At 43.4% G+C, this 24,816-nt stretch overlaps 1 protein-coding gene across 1 annotated transcript in view; it reads left to right on the top strand.

Moving 5' to 3' along the window:
* The window catches only part of LOC138469891 (extracellular calcium-sensing receptor-like), a 134,952-nt gene that overhangs the window by 62,110 nt on the left and 48,026 nt on the right, over positions 1 to 24,816 (top strand). The window contains exon 3 of the mRNA XM_069609032.1: positions 22,876 to 23,167. Coding sequence (XP_069465133.1) covers positions 22,876 to 23,167 — 292 coding nt within the window. The remainder of the gene's footprint in view (positions 1 to 22,875; positions 23,168 to 24,816) is intronic.

Here is a 24,816-nt window from a genome sequence, read left to right as displayed (position 1 = left end):
ATCAAAAGAGGCGGTTGAGGGCATATATGAAACAATAACGGCCCTGATAAACAATGGTATACTAGTTTCATCAGAATCACCTTGCAACACTGCTGTGTACCCTGTACGCAAAGCAAAAGGAGGATCTTGGCGTTTCATTTAAGACCTTAGGCCCTTACATTATATTGTAGAGGCAGAGTACCCCATAGCAGCTAACCCAGCCACCATACTATGTGGAATACCAACAGAAGCATTGTGGTTCACCGTGATGGACCTCAAAAATGCATTCTTCTCGATACCTCTGCACCCTGACTCACAAGATCTAACCAGCTTCACATACCGCAACACAAAATGGAAGCAAACAAGGTTGCCCCAATTGTTCTGTGAGTCCCCATCCATCTTTAACAGAGTGATACAAATGGATTTGGGAAACATTGAGATGGAGAGTACGGTGCTGCAGTATGGCGATGACATAATCATTTGCAGCACCACCGAAGAAAGTTGTAGGAAGGACTCAGTAAAAATGCTCACAGTGTTGGCTGAGAAGGGGTACAAAGTGCATAAGGAGAAACTGTAGTACAATCAGGAACAGGTGCTCTACATTGGTCAGCTCATTTCACAGCATGGAAGGAACATTGCACCACCAAGGGCACAGGCCATAACAAACACACCACACCCACAAACAGTGAGAGAACTGCAGCAATTTCTGGGCCTATGCAACTACTGCAGGGCGTGGGTTTTTGACTACAACTCATACATAGGACCCCTACTTGAGGCCCTCAGAGAAGCACAGAAGGGGGAAAAAAATTTGGGGTGGTCAAGGGAAATGAAAGAGGCATTTGAAGAATTAAAACATGCCATCTCAACAGCACCAGTACTGGCCACTCCAAACTATGAACATCAATTTGTTATCTTTTCACATTGTGACTCAGCAGTAATGAAGGCAGTACTGACTCAGAAAACGAGCATGGGGCACAAACCAGTAGCTTTTTACAGCAGGCACTTGGACCCTGTAATGTTGGGTCACTTCCCTTGTGAACAGAGCCTCGCCGCCGCAGCAGCATTCGCGGTAGAGAAGTCATCATCAATAACAATGGGGTGCCCTACCACACTATTCGTGGAACACACACTATTCGTGGAACATGCACTCTTTGCCATTTTGAACAACCACAAATCCACATTGATCACACAGAGGGCGTCAGGATATGAGATAATACTTTTCAGACCAGAATTGACAATTGTAAGATGCAGCAATGTAAACCTAGCGAGGTTCATAGCAGAGGTGGTCGAAGATGGTGACTACGCTCATGATTGCACACAGGCCATTGAACTGTACTCCAGCGCGAGAAAGGTTGAGGAAAATGCCCTAGAGGGGGAGAGATAATGTACATTGATGGGTCCTCAACAATTGACCAGAGCGATGGGGTAAGAAGGACAGGAGCAGCAGTGGTAATACTAACAGAAGATTGGATGTATGTCCCAGTGAAATGTGTCCAACTGCCACAACATTACTCGGCTCAGGCAGCAGAACTAGTGGCCCTAATTTTGGCATTAAAAGTGAGATATGATAAAAGAATAACAATATATTCCGACAGTACATATGTAACATCAACGGTACACTCAGGATTAATAAAATGGAAAAGGAGAGGGTTCAGAAGAGCAGATGCTACCCCAGTTCAACATACCCTACTACTTGCAGAACTAATCGAAGTAATTGATGACCCAAGGGAAATAGCACTGGTAAAATGTCAGGCCCACACCAACGGAGATGACCCTATCTCGAAAGGTAACAAAATAGCAGACGCACATGCCAAGCATGCTGCATACTTTGGAGAAGTTTGGACGCCCCCAGAAAAAGGGAAAGATAGGGGGAGGATGGGAGCAAGACAAATGCTGATGAAGGATGGGTACACACACATCCCTGACACACAGATAATGGAAATACAGACAGCAGCACCTATGGCAGAAAAAGAGCTGTGGGTCAAAAGGCGATGCACAATGTCACCAACAGATGCATTGTGGCATCAGAATAATACAGGAAAGGTAGTGATGCCCATGGCTCTATTGAAAACAGCACTGACTCAGCTACACCATCCAGCACACACAGGAAAGGAAGTAATGCAGCACGTATAAAAGAGGACTGGTTCTACCCCGAGTTAAATTGTCATGTTGCAAACTTTTTCCGCAGATGCCTAACTTGTCAACAGTTCACAGCCGGTCACATGCTGCAAGTGATAAAATGTACTATACCCCGGCCAGAAGGACCCTTTCTGCACCTACACATTGACTATGTTGACATGATAAATGTATGTCAAGGAAACAGATACATGATTGTAGTAGTATGTCCATTTTCAAGATGGGTTGAGGCGGGGCCCTGCTCTCATGAGGACACATTGCAAGTCGCAAAATTCCTGGTGAGGGAAGTCTTCCCAAGGTGGGGAGTTCGTGAAGTGCTGTGGTCAGACAATGGCCCACACTTCGCAAATGAGATGTTCGATCACATAGCTGCAATGCTTAGCATCAAACACAAGTTTGCATGTGCATATCACCCGCAGGCTAACAGAATTTTGTGAACGCATGAATGGCCTACTAAAAGAAGAGATTTCCAAAATTCAGCAGACAACTAAGAAAAGCTGGTTGTACTGCCTCCCCTTGGCCCTGTTTGAGTTAAGAAATAGGCCAGGGTCTGATCCCCACCTCACTCCCCACGAGGCGGTGACAGGACGTCAGATGCACCTTCCGCTAACTCCACCATCAAGAGCAATGACCGATTATGAAAGTTCTGCAAATGTTTTTGGTGACGAGATGTATGAATATGTGTCTTCCTTGATTACTAGTGTCAACCTTTATCTCTCAAAAGCTCAGGCGCACGCAGGGCGGGTCAAAGACTACTGAGCAAGAAGAAACAAACGAGGAACAAGTACAACAAACAAACTGGACAATAGCAGAAGGAGACCACGTTCTCCTCCGCAACTTCAATCGCTGGTGGAACAGCCCTTGCTTTACAGGGCCCAACTAGTGGAAGCAGTAGCTCCCAGAGCAGTTAAACTGAGCAATAAAAAGGTAAGGAATCACCTGCATGATGTCAAGCCCTACAAAGGTCAGACCCGCCCTCGCGTTGACGACAGGGCCAACGCAACAACAACAGCATCAGCAACACCAACAACAGAAAAAGACGCAGCAACTACAACAAAAGACAAAAGTGACACTGACCCTGACCCCTCCCCAGCCACAGACACACCCAGAGATTTAGGACAATCACTCATAACCCACCCCATGGTCACGAGATCTCAGAGCAAACAAACTGCTGCCCCACCCAGCCCTGTCCCTGCCACTACCCAATAAAGGACATTGTCTAACAAAAATGAATACTGCACCACACATACAAACACATGCATGCAGGTACCACATATTACTGTGTTGTAAAGGAAGTGAAGTTACTAACGTTGTGTTTTGCCCAGGGGTAAATGCTCCCCACAGATGACAACACCCCTGAGGCGCTGTCACACCAATTTGTATGCCATATAAAGAGACCAAAATATTTAAAAAAGAGAAGGGTACGTGCGTATTACAACTCGTTCATTTTGGCCATAGAACGATCATTCCCACATCTCCATGAGCACTTACCAGCTCTGAGAGATAGTCCACTGAGATTAGTGTGGGAAAAGCTTTTCGCCTGGGCACTAAATGACTATCTGATAGGGAGAGCTTGATTAAAGAAAACTAACAAATTAACGCATGTTTTCAGAATTTTCAGGCGGGCATCTTTAACTTCATAAAGAATAAGCTGCAGGACCACAGCAAAGGTAAGAACAAAATGCCAGTGATATTAGGTATTGTAATAAAGATAGTAGGAGTGTTGCTTATCACTCGTCTAATTGCTTCCTCTGTCTGGAAGTCACACGATGCTTCTCGAATTGTGGCTGCCCCCAAAATTAACATACCCCCTCCCTCTGATGCAACAGGTACGGTGTCAGGTGGTACAAGTAAGGCAAGAGGGGATGGGAATAGGGTGAAACGTAGTACATATGGAGATAATGATGGGATTGACACATATATCACAGATTCAGCACACGTCACAAATAACATGTGCTATCAGCACATGACCAAATTTGGTAAGCAGACAACTAAGGACTGTGTGCTTGTTGATCCCATACGCCATGAGCGCATCGAGGATGTTTGTAGCTACTGAAGTACCAGCGAGCATAGTAGAGTGCCTGATATATATATGGCCCTGTTCCAAGCAAGAGGACGATTCAAAGGGACAGTGGTAGCATTACAATGGAAGACAAGAGACTCATACCCATATGAAAATAACTTCATAAAAACGCTTAGGATGTACAACAGCTACCGCCTACACATACAAGGATTTAGATACATAACAGTTGGCCCTGATAAAGGAGAAACAAAGAAAGTGACATTAGAATACCTGCCGTGCGACTGGTTTGCAAGTGAAATTGCAGGTGAACAAGGTTGTTGGGAGAGAGCACTCATTGTTATATATGGGAAGATATACACTAATGAAGGATGGACAGATGGAGTGGTGGGGAGCAATATGGTGACAAATGAAAATGCACACTCAATAAACGACACAAACCATAAGTGTTGGATGGAGTGTGTAAAAAATGTACCGCTGTTAACATGGCTGGAGAAAGATGAAGACCCAATAACTATACTACCGCTAACTGCACCCACACTGTGCTATCAAAACATTGACGATGTTGATGTTGGAAATAACCACAACTGCAGAACTATAATATTGATCCCTGAGGGGGGTGCCGGGACAGCCGCTCTAAAGAATCACTATTGGGCCTGCGGCGATAAGGCATATCACACGTCACCTCCATCATGGAATGGGATATGCACTATGGTACACATTAATGTACCATCTCTGGTTGTGCCTCAGAGACACGTCAACATGGCCAAGAGCACAGCAAAACCATTCCGTCGAGAGTGAAAAGACAAGGAGAGCCCCTGACCGGAAATTACCTATGGGGAAGATCGGAAACAGCGCTCACTTCCATCCCACCAGAACACACACTATTTAGCAGAGCAGCAATGTTCTTATCATCAATAATACACCCAGGACTGCAGGCATATGCAAATGCATAATGGCTGCAGATTACCCGCTGCGAGCTAATGATGACCATTGATTCATCCGTCAATGGATTCAATGCAATAAAAAAGAAGAATTGAGGGAGGTAGGAATGGTGGCACTACAAAACAGGTATGTGCTGGACCTCCTCACGGCGATGGAAGGAGGAGTTTGTGCGAAAATTGGACAATCATGTTGCAAATTTTTCCCTGCCAATGGCACTTACAATGGAGCACTTACAGAAGCAGTTTCACAACTTGCCCTGATGCACTCGAGAATGGATGACGAAAGTAAAGGAGAAAAGGGAGATGGTAGCTAGTTTTCCCTTTTGTGGTCATGGATGCCTTCATGGCTATCAGATGGCCTGAAGTTAATAGCAGGATGCATTATATTGGCAGTGGCTAAATTGATTGGGGTGAGATTATGGAAAGGAAGAACTCGTGCAACGGACGAAATGATGGAGATGGTCGGCATGCACACCTTACTGCCAGCTGATGATGACAAGCACACAGACATGATCATACAGGAAAGGGAAAGGTTACACAAACAGTTACTTGATAATCACATAGATCCACCATCTGTGAAGGTGGAGAACCCAAGGAACCAAAGGAGCTATGTTGGAAGATGGGTATATTGCAAACCTGGCAGCGGCTGCGTTTACATGTATTGGTAATTTGAAGATCAGTCCAAACATTATGGGCACCTGGCCAGAAGAACTAAAGTATGGAGAGTGAAAGGAGATAAGCAAAAGGATGATTTTGTGGCCAACAAGTCGACCAGAGGGGGGACTGAAGTGGGAGAATGGGATAACACCCTCCCCCCAATCTCATCCAGACCATGGCCTAAGGGATCACGGCCCAAACACCCCTCACGAGGGGAGTTCATCTACTTACCAGATGACAAAGTACCCTGGTTCAAAAACCTACACATACGAGGACTATGCCCACCAGCACGCCATGCTCAAACCAACGCCTGCGACATGGATCAGCTCGACTAAAACAACAGCCCTGAGTATTCACATCGTTAGAGATGCCATGACGACATAGCCAACAGAAAAGAACACACGTGCCAGCATGCACACTGGTCACTCACACACCAACCCACACGAAGAACATACTCAGTGCTATGACGCAGCGGACTGTCACACCAACAGACATGCATTGTTGTTATTTTTCACATAGGCCTTTTACAGCACCACAGAAATGCAAGATGCCTGAAGAGCTTGTGTACATGCTTGTTGACACTTTTCTCGCCACCCATCCCTATGAGGACACCACCATGTACATCTAACGCTGCCTGTGACACTCTGTCGCCCTGCGACCTCCATGCTATGGATTTTGTACTGCCACCCAGGAACTAGGCCCAAGTAGGCCGCAAGCAAGAGTCCCCAGGCAGGAGCCTCGCAAACGAAAACCCTCCCAGAGCAAAATACACGTGCTGACCATGCAGAACGAGCCCCTAACAAGAGCCCACAGCCAATGCCACGATGTTGCAACCCGCACGCAGTGCGCCCAGCGCCAAGGTTACACCTGCAGGTGCCAAGCCCTCAGAGACAGAATACAAAATCTAATGCTCATAATTCTGCTCCAGCTACAGTCTTCCCACACGTTACCAAGCCGAACTGACAAGATGCCAAGCTTACGAGATGAGAAGACGCCAGGGTCCCACGTCTGGGACACAGGTTGCAACAATGAAGCGGCAAAGATGGACACCTATAGCGATGGGAAAGACCTGCTGACCAGCCCATAAGCAGACCTGTCCATTGTCCCCACTAACACATAGTTGCACATTGTTGCTAATGTCAGGTACACCGTGGGCGGGGAACATCGATGGATCCAGGCTTGGGGGCTCCTGGGAGAACCAATCAGAATACAGGGGGTTTATTACTGACACCATTACTCCTAGCCAATCACCAAGGGTCCCCTTGTAAAAATTCCAAAGTAGCAACTGTTAGGGACAGCCCAAGTATACCACCTGACCTGTCCTCCACCACTAATATCTTTCCCTATAGGGGACATATACTAACCCTACCACTCGGGGAACCAATCCAAAGTGGTGCGTCATACTGCTGTAAAAAGGGCCTGCAAGCCCCACTAACGATGAGAGCTTCTCCGGATGCATACGGACTAAGCATATCCCTGTCGTTACTCTCATAAACAGCAGCCATTGCCTTGCTCCTTTTGTGCGTGTGTCATTCTCCTTCTGGGACGCAGGAGGAGTTGGGGCCTCCCCAGCCCGGAGGTCCGCGGACTTCTCTGCCGGCCCCCGGGATAATCACCCCGACACCCCCTTGTCCTGACCCAGTGGAAGGAGAAGGCCAGCTTAATTTTCCACATGGAGGGGATCAAGGGGGTTGGCAGGGCGGAAGCACGATCATCAAGCCAATGGGATGGCAGTACATCTAGCATTCCCACTCCGATGTGAATGCACTGACCAAAAGCATGCGTCCTCCCAGCCTAGATGAGCATAATGGGCAGGGGAATGGACAACCACATGGAAACCAGCACCAAGTCACAGTGACTAAACGGATGTGCCAGAGAAGGCAGGAAAATGCAGCAATGCACATGCCCTGTAGGGGAAATATGCATGTGAAACCATAGCACCATGAAAGGTACCCATGCGTGATGTTACAGTCCACGTTGCCAAGTGAACCACCAGCTCTGCCACAACAACAAGCAACGTAGGCACACCACCAGGCAACATACACATGCATGTGCCTTGTACACCGACAGCAGGCACTATTCCCACCTAGCAATAGCTTTACTGATTGACCTGAAATCACCCACAGCCATCATACAAAATATGTATAGAATGAACAGACATGATGAGAGTCTTACTAGCCCATTAACATGTATGTAAGATGACTGACAGCATGTCATTATAAACCCAACAGGCACACAGACCACTGATGCCGTATATGCCGGGCCCTTCACTGCCTAGGAGACCTCCACTTCTGACAGTGTGTCCACCTCCACACCTGTACAGGCCGGATGTAAGAGCATTGGATGGAAGACCAAGAATGACAGAGCAAGGACACAGGATTCCACCACTGTGCCACTTATGTTAGGCTTGGTGACACCCACAGTCCCCACATCACTACCCAGTGGCCCCTCTGCCAGCCATGCAGGAGCCACAGCACCTGCTGAGGCATGTGCTGGAATAGACACAAGACAGACGGCCCCAGTCGAGATTCCAAAGAGTGCTAATCTCACTCCTGCACCAACCAATCAACCCCTTGCCACCTGTGTGGGACAGGACATTCCAGCACCACTCAGGGGAGCACACAGTGAGCGATGGCTCACATGAGGAGGTGGAGGAAGACACAGGCTTCTGGTCACCCTGCTTTAGCCCCATCCCTCCCCCGAACCCACCACCAGTGCCACAGCACACACATGTAGTGATATGGGCAAGGCTGGGAGCAATGAGGCATTGCCAGTTGTCCATGGAAAACCTTGCAGGCCAGCAGGTTCAACATCTGCAGGTGATCAGCAACTGCCTCTAGGGATCCGTCAGAAGGATTGTCTGGTCGCTCTGCCAGACCACTGCTGCCATCACTACTGTAGGACAGAGGATGAGGGATCATAGAGGGCATGTCTGCCCTTGCCACCTGCCTCAAGTCCTGCATGCAACTGACCCTGCAGCACATCTGAGGCCAGAAGTCGTAGCACTACACCTTTGTCACCCCTATGGAGGGATTTGTGCCCAGACCCCAAGGTGCTGCTGCTTGCAGAACCTGACACCAACAGTGCTTCAGCAGGCTGTCAAGGCCACCGAAGTAACATTACATGGCACAGTTTGTGAGGTGAGGGTCTTGGGAGGTGGAGGTTGTTGTGGGCGGGTGTTGGGGGTGTTAACTTTCACACTTGGTTATGAAATTCTAGTTCACTTGAAGCAATGCAAGGTCATTACTTTTTGTGTGATAGTGATTTATGCAAAACCTGGCTATATACAAAGATGAGCAGCATGAGATTATCGATGTAATCAGGATCCATTTCTGTTAGATCTTGGCACACCAGACAAACATCCCTTCCTTCCTCCCACTCACCTTGTCATTTTCAGGGGGCGGCATGTCTATGTCCTTATCCGGGTACAGGGGGTTATTTCGTCAGAGGCAGATGTGCATCATGGTACAGCCAAGGAATATGTATCCAACCTTCCCCAGACTGTGCATCAAGGACCCTCCGGTCCAGTGTAGACAACATAAATAACCCTTCAGAAGGCCAAAGGTTCACTCTATGCACAGCATGGTCCTGATGTGTGCCTCACTGTAGGCCACCTCCTGTGGCATACGTGGTTTGTGCATTGGTGTAATTAGCCATGGTAGCTGGTTTTATCCAGAGTCATCTGCAAGGGCAAAGATAACATGTGTCAGTCACAGTGCATTGTGGATGTGTTGCTTTTTCAGAAGGCATGCTGATGGACACTCTGTTCATGCATTTATGTGATTGTGTATATTTGTGGTTTTTGCTTTCCTTCCATTATGGTTTTACAAACATGATTGACAGATTACATTGAATCACTGTCTGCGAGTGTTGCATTGTCTTTGTGTAGTGCTGAACTGTGATTTTGGATGTGTAGGTATGTATTCCCTATGCATTGTAGCTCCTGCAGTCATCTGTGTCTTTATTGCTTACTTGTTGGGGCAAGATACATCACTGACATACTACTGTATTGACCTGCATAACCTAGTCCTGTTGGCTGGTGGCTGTCATGTGCTGGGTGGGAGGGTTGGTCCTGCATGAACAGTACCTTATCAAAGTATGCATTGTTCACTCATGGTTATGCCCCCCTTTCACATTGCATTTCCTTCATGCTGCGAGATTAGTTTGTGTGATGGCACTTGCATTCACCAAGTATCCCAGTATCCATGTCTGTTGCCTCTGTGGTTCTCCATCTGTACAGGCAGTTTGCTGTTCCATATCATGGGTGAATCCAGTGAAGTGGGCACAGCAGTGTGTGATCACGAGAACAGCATTGCAGGTAGCCTGGGCATTCATGGAGTAATACTTCTTCCTTGTTGCGGTATAACTCTTCGGAGGCCGGGGGACCACCAGTGCAACATGGGTGCAGTCCCGAGCATCTATTACATTGGGCAGGTGGGCTGCTGGGCTTCTGGGTACAAATGTGCATTTGTCTGTGCCCGGGTGGTGGACAGGGAGATATGCCAGGTAAGCCCTGTGGTAGAAGGGCTGTTGTGGAGCTGTTAAGCTGTGGCGGCGCTGACATCCATTTATTTATTTAACTCTGCTATACTGGTGGACTGCAGAAGAGCGAACGGAGCAAAGAAACGCAAAGCAGCCTTTCTTTTTTTCTCCTTTGAAAACTCAGCACAAACATTATTCAAAGTGAAAGGTGAAAAGGACGCCTTTACTTTGAATCAGCTGGAACTCCTCCCCAGCAACGTGCAAGCCACGTAGACACCAGCTGGGCTTATTAGCACAACCGGAGTGCCCTTGTGGCGTAAGCCCTGTGGTAGAAGGGCTGTTGTGGAGCTGTTAAGCTGTTTGGCGGCTTTGGCGCGTGGAGGGGGCTCTAAACCTGGAGATTGAACGACCACCCTCTACTGCTACAAACTCACCCGTCCGGAGCGGGAGGAAAGGAGGAGAAAGTCTCCAAAATCGAGAAACAACATCAGCACGACGCGCTTTACGAAGGTGCTTCAGAAAGGTGCTGTTACGCTGTTAAGCGTGTTAACGTGTGGCGGTGTCGCCTTACTATATTTGACTCTTGTTGTCATTTTTGGCTTTAGCGTTTGTTTTTGTTTTGAATGTACACACTTAAATCAGGGATGCCGGCCATTTTGGCTGTATCAAGCGCAACACTTCAACTAAAGCCATTAACGCCTAAAGCCTTGCCCATGAAAGCGCTTAAGCGTAAATTAAGCGGTCATTTCACGCTTACTCATGGCAAGAAAATGGCGTCTGCTGATATCCGTGACTTTTGTACCACTTCGCACGATTCTAATCACGATATTGAAGGTGAGCTTACCACACCTAATGCACTTGTAGCCAGTGCGCCCCCATGTAATTCAAGTACAGATATAACCTGTACTCCGTTGAAGGTATTGAATGCTTCAATTACAGATTCTCAGATCATTAAAAATTCCGTTTTACTTGTGCCTGAAGCATCAGCAGAGCCAAATGACGTAGACCATGTTGTTCATGATATTTTATCTTTAGTCCCATCTCATGAGGTCTCTCATAGTTTAATCTATGAATCTAGGACCCATACACCCACCTCTACGCAAGAACTACTTCTTAATGACACTGCTGCTCAAATTGTATTGCCTTTACTGGACGCAACAATAAATACTACACAACATGTTGAATTAGAGTGCATGTCCCCTGTAAACCTTGAAGCTTCAAAAACCCACAATGGGAGCCTATATTCTTCCCCCAGTTTATTTGATCAGAAAAATGATAACTCTAGCGCTTTGTCAGCTTCTTTTTTTACATCCTACTCCGAGGAGACTGGCTCAGCCTCCAGTTCTGATTAGCCCGGATGTATCTGCCTTGCCGCCTTCTAATGCATTAACTGAAGTTGCTCTTGTGGCCATCAATTCTTCAGTTAACTGTATGCTTAAATTATATGAAACTTTGGACAATAGAATACGACAACAATCACTTCAGATTCACACTCTTGTCACTGCTCTCAATACAAAAACTGCATCAAGAAGTACTCAAACTGATGAATATTCTCTTTCTCCCTTTGCAGTAGATTCTAGTTGTCTTCTTATAGACCCAGACCATACACCAGTGAGAATTCGACGATTAGAAGCTATTATTCCTGCTCTACCGTCTTTTCCAGAAATTATTCGCCCAGTGGAAACTTTAGACCTTCTTACAACTGAGACTCCCCCTCCGGTGTCTGTTCAGATTTCCTCTAATTCTGTAGATAAGTCTACAACCTCTGACGTTGCCCCGGTTTTGTTTAATATATTTAAAGCTCATTCACATGTCGATGCCACTCCTCAATTTCCAATTACTAAGAGTCGATCTAATTTAGGTGCAAACACCAAGCAATGCATCAAACGGTTACAGCGTATTCAAATGGTCCATAACAACAGAAGCAAAGTAATTAAAACAAAGCGACAAAATTTCCGAAAGTCTCTAAGAAGTAAAACTGTAAAATTTGATCCTCGTAATGATGATCATGAACCTTTAGACCAATTACTTCAAGCCATTGTTACTCAACCTTGTGATCCTCTGGCTTTACGTCCTCCTTTAATTGAAACTGCTCCTGCTGATGACTTGATTTCTAATCCTCCGACAGCATTGAATATATCATCTATTTCTAAACCTATTTTACAAAATAAATCTGTAGCAATAACTTCGAAAATAGCTTCTGTAGATAACAAGTCCCAAACTGATACTATATTAGCAGATGTACGGGCGGAGATTAAGAAATCCATGGAAGAATACCTGAAACTTAAATCTTCATCAAGTCAACCGATGATTTTACCGGCAATTAACTCTTCTCTTACACAACTAACTACATGTTTTGAACCTTCCACTGTGCAATTATTAGATTCTAAACGAACTCCCTCATCTTCCATGTCACAGACTGACATTATACTGGCGGATGTACGAGCTGAAATTAGACACTCAATGGAAGAGTTTCTAAGCTACAAATCCTCAACAAACCAACACACTCAATCCTCTAGTTTAAGACCTCCAGCCCCTTACCCACAATCGTTCCCAACACATAGGGATCAGAATAACTGTCACCTACTTGACACCACGGAAAAAAATCGTAAGAATAAATGTATAAATGATGCATGCCCTTTATCTAAATCTAGACATGCTCTATCGATCAATAAACATCATCGCTTTATTCTTAAATGTCGAGAAGCTCCATTTCCTTCTTATGATCTTTCAAGATCCAGTGTACTTGCAATATTGAATGATATAGACTCATTAAGTGGCATCTCCTCACAGGACATCTCACAGATTGAATTCCTGAATGATCAAGATTGGTCAGTGGTTCGCATCTGGGTATCATCTGCACTTATTGGTACCTCTCTATGGCAAGCCAAGATGAAACTCTTTGCAATGGGCTTCTTATTAGCTCTTGATCCTAATGATCTCGAGAATTCGTCTAACACAGCCCCGTCTTTTAACACTCCGACGACACAAAAATTAAGGTTGTACTCTTCCTCTAAACCTTTTGTGTACTCACAGGATCACTCTAACTCTAATTTAAGACACGAATCCATTCCCCAAGTTTGGCATCAGCGAAAATAACCACCACTGCAAATGTTTAACATTGAACATCAAATTTGCAGCTGGAACACCCGTGGTTATTCCCATCTGATGTCCACTATGGATGCTACCTTATTGAGTCACACGATAATTGCTTTTCAAGAAACATGGCTCTTGGAAAGACCTGTATGGAGTGGTTATGATGTAATTTTGAATCCAGCTAAAGCAGGAATTACGGGTCGCCCGTCCTCAGGTCTAATGGTTGCCTTGAAATGTGGTTTGGGCTTCCAAATTAGTCCTTGGCTTGCTCCAAATCACTTTTTACAACTGGTAAGAATTACCTTTCAAGGGGGTGCTGTTGCTCTGATAAATCTCTATCGAAATCCGGTTGCAATACCAGATTCCATTTTTTTTTCTGAATTAGAGAACTTACTTGATATCATCACACAGGACAGACAAATTAGCCATTTGTTTGTACTTGGTGATTTCAACATAAATTGTCTACCAAATTCAAAAAGCAAATCCTCACAAGCCTATTTGAAATGGAACCAGCTAATAAAATACCGTGGCCTTATCATGTTAAATGGCGCTTGTGAGGGTGACATTCCATCTCACCCCACGTGGCATAGAGGTGCTTCAACTTCAACTATAGATTTTGTATTAGTCAACAAGCTCACTCTCTCGGAAATCTCTAATTTTGAAATAATTAAACGTGATACTAGTGACCATGATCTTCTATCTGTTAGATGGAATTTTCTTTCCGCCGCTCCCATTCACAGAGAATTCATTTACACTCCTTCTGTTGTGGTTAATAATGCTCGCACAAGGTTGCGCTGGACGCCGAAAAAATTGGACAAATTTAAACAGCTTATTACTGCTGAACGAACCATAAATACGCCTCAAGACTCGTACACCACTCATCTGGCATTGTTTCGCTCTAAAATTGGCCTCAATTCCCATTTTCACCATATTCACAAACATACTTTTGATCATGAGATACAAAATCAAAAGAATTGGGTGAATCTCCAAAAGCGTCGTGCTGTGCACTTACCAACTGCTATTAGACTTGCTACCATAAAAACTATTAAATGCAAATATAAAAATTGGTTGAGGTGTTATAGATTCACTCAATTGCAACATGATGGTGAGGCAATGCTATCTGCCATTACTGCCAAAAATCTTTCTGCTATATGGTCTTTACTAAATTTGGCAAATCATGAGTCACAGGCCCCTGTACAGATAAATGGCGTTTTGGAATGCGTTTGGATTGAACACTTTAAGAATTTGTACGCCCTGCCGGAAGTATTCCAAGCTTCCACCACTCCACCTCCAATAACTTATGAACAAATGGAAATCCTGGAGGAGGATATTCTATTTTACATCCAGAAGTCTAGTTCCTCTAGAGCTCCCGGCCCGGATGGCCTATCCAATTATACTTTTAAGCAGCATCCGCTTGAATGGACTACCATATTACATCGTATATTTCACCAAATACTCAAAACCGGTGTCATTCCTGACTCCTGGTGTCAGTCAATTATTGTCCCAATCTTCAAGAAGGGTGATCGGTCTAATCCCTCGAACTATAGGCCGATTGCACTTCTTGATGCTCCTGGGAAGTTGTTCGCACGATTTGTTCTGCGAGATTTCAATTTATGGACGCACCAGAGTTCCAGGCGTGATCCTTGTCAAACTGGATTTATACAGGGCTTGGGAACCTCTATTAATCTCTTCTCCCTAACATCTATTTTAAATGATCACTCCTCGAAGCAACAGGCGCTCTACTTGGCTTTTGTTGATCTAAGAGCTGCCTTTGACTCGGTGTCGCGTGAAATTCTTTTACAGAAGTTGAGCCTCGCTGGCTGTCCTGCGTACTTAATCTCCTTAATTCATGCTTTACACACAGGGACAACTATTCAGATCAGACTGACTTGCGAAGGTACCTTAACTCCTCCAATTAAAACGTATAGGGGCCTGAAACAGGGATGTGTGCTAGCCTCGTCAATATTTAATTTTTTCATTTCAGACATTGGTTCAAGTTTTGCATACACAGTGGGAGATCCCCCAAAATTAGCACTGAAACCAACTCCAGCCTTGCTTTATGCGGATGATCTTGTCCTTCTCTCTAAAACTCCTTCGGGCCTTCAACACTTACTCGATGAATTAGCTCTCTACACTCAAAAAAATTTGCTATCCGTTAATTTGTCTAAAACTAAAATCATAATTTTCTCTGCTAAACAGCAGAAGCAGAGTAAATCTTTTCATTGGTATCTAAATAAGTCTGAAATTGAAGTGGTTAATCAATACACCTATTTAGGTGTCACCATTTCTAATGTTGGAAGTCAATCACATTGGCATACCATCACTGGGAAATTGACCCAGATGCTTGCACAAATAAAGATCATCCAGGCAAAGCTGGGGAAGTTTTCAATCATCCCAGCAGTAATTTTTTATTGTCAAAAAGTCACTCCGATACTCCTTTATGGTTCGGAAACACAAGAATTAATGCCTGAATCATTCTGGAGCAGACTGGAGAGTCTGTATTGGAGACGATGCCTAGGACTTCCAAATTGTATCTCTATTTGTTGGATCAGACATGAACTGGGTTTGATTTCTTTATACACTCGTCACCTCTGGTCCATTGTTAGCTTGTTTCGCAAATGCATAATGACCACGAATACCTTGATGCTAATAGGCACCCTGTCCACTCATATGTTTACTAGCAAAGAATTACATATGTCAAAATGGCGCCAAATTGCAATCAATGCACTAGCAGAAGCAGATGTGTCGTTGAAAACATTAATTGAAAATCCCAACAAGGCAAAAACCATGATGTTTGATGCTGATTGGATTAGAACTCGAGAGCATTGTGCAAACTTGTGTGACTTTAAAAATTACTTTCTGTTTCATAAAAAACATGGTTCAGTGGAACCATAGTTACTTAAGTCTCCATCAGTCATACACCGAATTGAATTTTCTAGGTTGAGATTCAATCTTTGTCCAACACGCGAAATATTAGAGAGACGAAGATTGTTGGCTGATAATAGCTGTAGACATTGTGAAGATCTTGGTCAAAAGGAAACACTTAAACATCTGCTCACTGAATGCGCCTCCTTGTTTATGAAACAAACTCAATTTTTCAAATCTACTCTTAAAGAATATGTTAATTTATCTTCAGATTTATTATGGCAAATGATACTCGAAGGTAAAAACATATCACTCAGAATTAATGTTATTCGTTTTTTACATGATGTGAACCTTTTAGAACATTTTAAAGTGAGAGATCCCAGTTAATTAAAAATGCATTTTTTATTTATTTGTTTTTTTTTTTCTTTATATTTCTTAACTCAGTAAATGGACATGATCAGATGAGTCCAGTTTAAATTAGTATTCATTTATGTATAGAAACGCTTCTATTATGTTTGTTATTTTATGTATCTGAATGTGTTTCTTTGTTGTTCTTTCTTGTTGTCTTTTTTTTGTTTTGGTGTTTTTTTGTTTTTTTTTCCTAATTTTACTGTACATAACATGTTGTTTTTAAAAGTTGATTAAATTCAGCTAATTAAAAAAAAAATAAAAAAAGATATGCCAGGAAGCATGGCACAGGACTGCTTCATGCACCGGAACAAGCACATGTGAAGATGTGGGCTAGGACATGCCATACAGCATGCCCAAGGTTTTCTGGTAGGTTCCAGAGTGAAGGAAGTCTAGGACCAACATGAGCTCCGGGAGCAGGTGTGAGCCAGTTCTGATGTCGATCCTGCTCTATATGTCAGCATGGATCAGGGCTAGTGGCTTAACGATGGTCTCTCTGTTGAACCGGTACAGAGTAATCAGGTGTATGTCAGTTGATGTCAAGGCTGAGGGCCGGACCAGGGTAATATGAACTTGCCTTCCATGGCATCTCTGGCTCTTCCTCTCTGTGCCCTGTGCTGCTGTTCATGTCTCTGTGGCTCAATATGGAGCAGAATGGCATGCATGTCCCACTTCGCAAAAGATAATGGCAACACAGTGTTGATAAGTGTATTAGAGTCAGAGGCATGCCTTTTGTAGTCTTTCATGGTGTATTGGGTGTACCTGTCCCTTGTTTTTCATAACCTGTATGCATTCATCTCCACCTCTTAGGTGGAGGTAACTGCACTGTGTTTTTGGTAGAAGTACCTCACAATTTCGGTGGTATTTCAGCAGTACTTTACCTTTTAATGAGCCAGAAATACCATTTTGGATCTCAGTGGTAATGCTGCCAGAGGAATTAATCCCAGGCACTCATTACACAAGTTGCTGGCAATAATTCCACAGCCGCTAATTCCAGCTGGGCAAATTCCACCGGCAGAATTACCGCCAACTCCTTACTCGGCGGTATGGTAAAAGTGGTGGTTATTCCATTTCTGGAAATTCAAATAGGTATCAACAGATAACCCCCATTTCCGCTATCTCTACTATCAGGGGATATGTAGATGTATAGTAATTAATTAAGAGATAGAAAACCAAACACAAATGAACAATTATAGGTATAAGAACTGGGAAAACAAAAACCTTCTCTAAATGATGTACCAGTACTTTTATCTTTGAAAAAAATAGATAAAGTACAACCAAATTATTCAAAAATATATAATTTATTTCAAAAACAGAAAGGAACCCTAAAAGCATCCACAATAATAAAACTTGTCAAATACAATTGTATTACTCGATTTTCATAAGAGAATCACCACTTTTTACAAATACATTGATACAAAAATTAGCAGCAGATCACAGTGTCACATAAAACATATATATTCCCGACATGTAGCATGTTTCAGTTCTTTGTGCCTATATATGGCTGAACTTTCTTCAGGGGAAAACACTTTTTTGCATTTAAAATTCTTTCAATATTGTGCAGTAGGGGTCCAAAAGACATCCACCAACTGAGGTAGTACATAAACTGCAAATAGAAAGAGGCCTTCAGTTCCCAGTAGTACCATCCACAAGACAAATTACAACCCTCACTACTACTATCAGACCAAGGCCCTCAACTTTCTTTAGGATTACCCAACTGAAATTGATATCATCATGCTCATTGTCAACAAAATGTTTAACCATCGGGGCAGTAAGCACCTTGTTTTTAATGCAACTGCGATGTTCAATTAGTCTAGTAGAATAATAGAAAGTGTCGGACTAGACTAATTGAACATCGCAGTTGCATTAAAAACAAAGTGCTTACTGCTCCGATGGTTAAACATTTTGTTGATAACTAAAAAACTAAAACTAACCGATGTTTCAACCCGAACCAGAATAACCATGGCCGTTGTGCCAGACGCACTGAGTTAAGCGGACAAATGCAACCAATTATGCGCAACCTGCATCCACCTGTTCACATCCCTAGATGAGCATGATCATGCCAATTTCAGTTGGGTAATCCTAAAGAAAGTTGAGGGCAACAACAAAAACGAGATTGATCAGAAATTGTTCAACTTTGAACAGAAATTGATCTTTAAATTACAAAGTCATATTTTAGGTCTCAACGAAAATGTTGATTGGCATCAGGTCCACCTTTGATTTTGTTCTGCTCAAGTATAAGATCAATACTGTCTTTTGATATATGTGTATAACCTGGATGTAAGGGCCTGCGAGCCACCTATTTTTTCTGAGTATGACATGATACAAAACGATGATGAAACTCCCATATAACTGCATTTGTGATGGTATGATGTTTTTCAGGATGTGGCTCTATTTGTTTGGGCTTTTCAAACAATATTGTGCATCATAGTGCGCCTTTTTTCAACTTTAGTGCACTGGTTGGTGTACGTCGCCATGTTTACTTCCAACATGGCGGCGCTGCGTTTTGGCTTATTGACTTTGCTTTAGTCCTATGTCTTTATTGCTGCAACGCTAGGAAGTGTACCAGCTTCTACGTCTGTCAGACGCGCTGGACCTCGAGGATAGTGCGTGTGCTCACGGCTACGGCTTGAGTAAGTACTTTTCATGTTAATGTTCCGCGGTTTGTGACCGCATATGCATGTATCATAGCATCAGATGTAATTGTGAGTGCACTGAGCGTTTTCTATCATAGCAGTGTCTCTCCTAACGTAACTGTAAACTCTCGAACGTTAGCACTTTAAAGAAATATATGTGCCCTTTGGTTTTCTACTTGAGGACCCTGCATGTGTACACCTTATTTAGTGTAAATGCCCTGATTTCATTTCAATTTAAGGAGACTTGTTGCTTTTCAGAGAGTGTTTATTGGTCATACCTTGGTTGGCTGGCATTAGTACACCTGGCCGTAGAGGTCTACTGATTCCTTTTGCCATCGAGGTAGTTGCAGTGTTTCAACGGAGTATTTATACACAATATTGAGAGCTGACTAGTACCCTGTTTGGAGATTTTTCAGGTAGTTTTTTATACACAATTGGCTGTGCTTCTGCTGGTGGTGGTTTCTCCCTCTTTCTTTTAACCCCTGGTGATTTTTTTACCTATTCTATTGTAATGACTCTATATTAGTGGTCAGGCGAACTTACCATTTATGGCATCGCGTTGCAAGAAGTAGTGATTAACGGCTCTTCTATATAATTACTTTTGTTGTAATTATAATTTTCTCTACAAGGGTAACTTTGGAGACCTTTGTAGAATCTGTGATGGTGACGGGCTTTGTCTTCCTATCACTTCTCGGGCCTTGGTCTGATGGTAGTGGTGAGGGTTGTAATGTGTATTGTGGATGGTACTACTGGGAACTGAAGGCCTCTTTCTATTTGCAGCTTATGTACTACATCCGTTGGTGGATGTCTTTTGGACCCCTACTGCACAATATTGGAAGAATTTTAAATGCAAAAAAGTGTTTTCCCCTGAAGAAAGTTCAGCCATATATAGGCACAAAGAACTGAAACATACTACATGTCGGGAATATATATGTTTTATGTGACACATTTTTTCTGTGATGTTGTGATCTGCTGCTAATTTTGTGTCAATGTATCTGTAAAAAGCGGTGATTCTTTTATGAAAATCGAGTAATACAATTGTATTTGACAAGTTTTATTATTGTGGATGCTTTTAGGGTTCCTTTCTGTTTTTGAAATAAATTATATATTTTTTAATAATTTGGTTGTACTTTATCTATTTTTTTCAAAGATAAAAGTACCGGTACATCATTTAGAGAAGGTTTTTGTTTTCCCAGTTCTGATACCTATAATTGTTCATTTGTGTTTGGTTTTCTATCTCTTTATTAATTGGTAATTCCATTTCTGCCACTTTTACCATACACCGTCAAACTCGTAATGAGTCCCATTTTCTTCATTTAAAAAAGAAACGTGAAGCATTGTTGTTTCACTCTTATCTGTCTGCTTGATTTCTTTGTTTGCTATAGATTTCCTTTATGAGACATTTAATCGAAACATAACATTGAGTAACAGCTTGTATTTTGTGTAGATTCACCATCTTTAGGCAATGATCTAGGTCCACTTGGGATGATCAGCATTTGGTATTACAAGTGAATATTCTCTGCTGAATTGAATGTCTAACACATGTTATTTTTGTATCACCAACAGTACTCATGATTCCATATACAAACTGGGAGCATGCCCCTTAGTACTTGTGAGTGCCTTCACCATGCAAGAGACGAGCATGGTCCTTTTCCGACCCTAGATAATTGATCAAAATCTAATCATGTATTGACTGCCACTTATTTTATACATTTCAAGAAGTGAAGCAGACTGTGCCGTTATCATTTAACTGAAAAAGAACAAGCAACCCTATTAAGCTCTGGCAACTAAAAGAGGATTTCCTACATGTAGACAAGAACATGATCACCCAAAGTGGCACCAAACTTCTTTCATATGAAAACACCTTGCTCTTTCTGATGGTGGCTTTTGTGATACCAGAATCTAACAGACATAGGTCAACAGCTGGGTGTCATCTGCACAAATCTGAAGTTTCCGGGCTCTCACAAGAGGGTGATATTGTCATTGGTGGGATCTTTAATGTTCATACTGACACATTGTACCAACAAATCACCTTTACGCAGAGGCCTGAGCCAATCACATGTCAAAGGTGAGATATGAGCATGTTGGCTTTCTTTTCTCCAGTATTATCATTTTTCTGCCTGTTCTATGCTAGATAGCGGTGGCCAGTTGTGTGATTGTTGTTTCTCTGTTGGGGTTTCTATGAGCAGACAGGCGTTATGAATGCCCCATATACATTAATTAAATGCTCAAATCAGTTGTTGGATGGAATAATAGCCCCTTCCAGACCAATCGACACCCAAAGTGCCCAACTCCTCGGGGTGGAAAGCAAAGACAAGTTTTGGGGTTTGACCAAATATATAACTGCTGTGACTCTTTTGCCGAGGACATCTCTCACTTTGTGCCAAATGGGTCCCAAGAGAAACAGAGGTAAGTTTCCAATTTCTGGGCAGACCCTCTCATTGACTACAGGCCACAGGCTGCCATGAGCAGATTGAGGTTGGCACCTTATTGTGGTCCATGTGCATTTTTCATGAGAAACAAAGGGCCTCATTACACGGTAGGCGGTGAGGGATTACCGGCACCGGTAAGGGCACCAGTGGCAGTAATCCCTTACCGCCCTACTACGAGGTCCCTTAGCGGGTCCCTTCCCTAATGCCTGGTTTTACCAGGCGTTATGGAAGGGACCCGTTGAGGGACTTCAGAGCTAATAAAGGGCCCGCTAATAGCGGGCCCGTTATTAGCTCCATCCCCATTCCCATTGAGCCCTATGGGGGCTCAAATGGGAATGGGTAATGGTTCCCTGAATGGGGACTTACCGGGTCCTCCAAGGTCGGAATGACCCGGTAAATCCCTATTCCGGGAACATGGACCCGGAATGCAGTAAGGGGGTAGCCATGGCGCTAATAGCGCCATGGCTCCCGCCCACCGCGTAATTAGGCCCAAAGATATCTCCCATCTACAATCAATACATAGACAAAGCTTTGAAGACAAGTTATCAAAAAACCAGAGCGCTCCTGGGATTGACCACCTGACATAATCTCATTAGGTTGCACCCAATGAGATTACAGTTTAATTTTGTTGCACTTTATTCTCCCCGCTGCCCTTACATACTTGTAATATAACCAATGTAGGAAGCCACATCCTTATGGTGTGCGTTTGTTTCACGCCTCATCTATGTCAATGATGGTACTTCCATCGACTGATGGTTTAGATATATCTACACGCTCAATATCTATAAACATTCCCGAAAGGTATGAATCAGAGAATTCGTTTTTTTGATTGTTGAGATAATTCAAACAGCTGTGAATATACCATATTATGTTTCTTGCATGTTGTGATTCGGTTCTCATTAAAATCCAATGTTTTGCATGTATCAAAAAAAAAACATTCATTTAGCATTGACACTGCATGCACCCTAATGGCAAAAGCAACAAAAAGTTAGTACCCAGATTTAAAAAAGATGTGGTTGGGTTGGGGCTGATTCCTATAATGAGGGTTCAGTGGAACCCTGATTTCTGCATCACTGAATAGGAGGAGGTCCCTCTACTCATGTATAGGTTCCCCAGTGCCTACACACTAACCAACTGACATAGAAAGATGTGCACTGTATATTTTGCATGATAAAATGAACTGAGCGTTCTTTGAAATTTGACTTTTTGTAATCCTCCAGGCTTGGTTTGCCAAATTACCAGTGGCTCCAGGCCATGGTATTTGCCATTGAGGAGATCAACAGGAACCCAGACCTCCTGCCTAACATCACACTGGGCTTCCGCATCTATGACTCCTGCTTGATCAGCCAGCGGTCCCTGGATGGGACTTTCTGGGCACTGACAGGGCCAGGACAGACGGTTCCAAACTACAGATGCCGGGAGAATCGTGCTTTGGCAGGGATGGTTGGAGATGCTGGCTCATCATGCTCCATTGCCATGGCCCGGATTCTGGGCCTTTACAGGCTTCCACAGGTAGAGTATGACTAAGCATAAAGAAGTAATCTCTAAAAGCAACATGGCACAGAAGGTTAGCTCATAAGGAATTGTTGAATATCTATTTTGATGAATGCAACTGGACGATACAGCGACCGATAATGTAGGATGGAATCTGATATTAGAGAGGATTCAGAGTGGTTATGGACCAGTAATCCACGCCTGAATGTTTACTCCAGGGGCTGCTTTAAAATGTCAGAGATTGCACACAGGAACATGTGCCTAAAGTGGTCTATTTTCAAAGAGCAGTGACAAGGACTAGCCCCTGTCCTCAAAATGAGTGTGAGCAAGGACCAAGACCATGGGCGATACAGAAGAAATCTTTGCTGGCCTCCATCTCAAGGTGAAACTTTGGGGGATATTGAAGTTCTCATTTTTTGGGAAAGGCAAGATTCCTCATCCCTCACCCTTTGTAACACCACCTATGTAGTCGAGGCAGAAGGAAGCAGGGCATTGGACAATTAACTGTGGATAAAGACAGATCAAAATGGTCAAGACTGTCAACTAACCGGACATGTGGTAGGTGTAACTGAACACCTTGGCCGCCCCATTGTTAGGGCCATTAAAATTTTGAACTTCCATCCTGGCCTATGTTCAGTGAATACCACTGATTATATTACATCCAAATATTCATCACTGCAGCAATTGATTTATTTAGATATTGTTTAAAAAACACAATGCAATTCCTACATTAAAACGGCACAGTACTTAAAAATTCTCCATTTCAATTAAAATAGGGGAACAATTAGGGAAATAAGTTTACTTATTTCAAAGATATGCACGAAAAACAGACCACTTATCAAAGGAAGTGCTACCGTGATATCTTTAGACCCTCTCTGGAGTCGTGGGGTGTAGCATCTCTGGCCCACCCCGCTCGCACTGGTGATACATAAGAATGTACTAATGTTTTTACTTCTGGAAAACACCACAGAACACTTCTAAGCAGGCGCAATTTGCCAATCCGAGCAAGTGTGGAAATGGGGGGTTATGCAATTTGGAGTGTATCGGTGGGAGTGGCGTAACTTTTCATTGAATTTCAAGCCCTTTTATGGGCATCCACTATCCCAGACCCAAACCCACAATGAGACCCTTTCTCACTGAAATCTTGCTGTAGTTTTGACTCTTTTTTGTTTTTTGTAACTAAAAAACAAAAACAATGTATTGCCATTTGTTTCAAGTAATCTACCTTATGAATACTAATATGATTTTTTGTTGATTTAAAAAATAACAAATCTAATTAACAACCCATGTTCAATAGGTTTAGATGCCAATCTCTGAAAGTAAAATGGCAACTGCTCTCCGCTAACTCCAGGCATGTTGAGGACATGCTGTGATAACGACACCATTTAGACAAAATGAATTAATTCTAACATATAATTCTACTCAGCTTTAATGTAGCAACTGTGCACCCATCATATGGTAGCCAGCTTATCAGCATCCTGGAATGCTGGTCTTGTAGTGCTGGTATAAACCACTGTTCCAGTACAGATAATTTACCCCCCCCCATGCTCTGGTGTGCAATGAACACCCTCCTTCCCCTTCCACTAACCCGCTGGCCCCCTCCTTCGATCGCCTCACCCACCACTACCTACACTTACCTGCCCCCACGGTCCAGTACTAGTGGCTGG

Source organism: Ambystoma mexicanum, chromosome 1p (genome assembly GCF_040938575.1).
Source record: "Ambystoma mexicanum isolate Mex_15411 chromosome 1p, UKY_AmexF1_1, whole genome shotgun sequence".
Lineage (NCBI taxonomy): Eukaryota > Metazoa > Chordata > Amphibia > Caudata > Ambystomatidae > Ambystoma > Ambystoma mexicanum.
The sequence above is the reverse complement of the archived record's forward strand: the minus strand, read 5'-3'. Positions and strand labels throughout refer to the sequence as shown.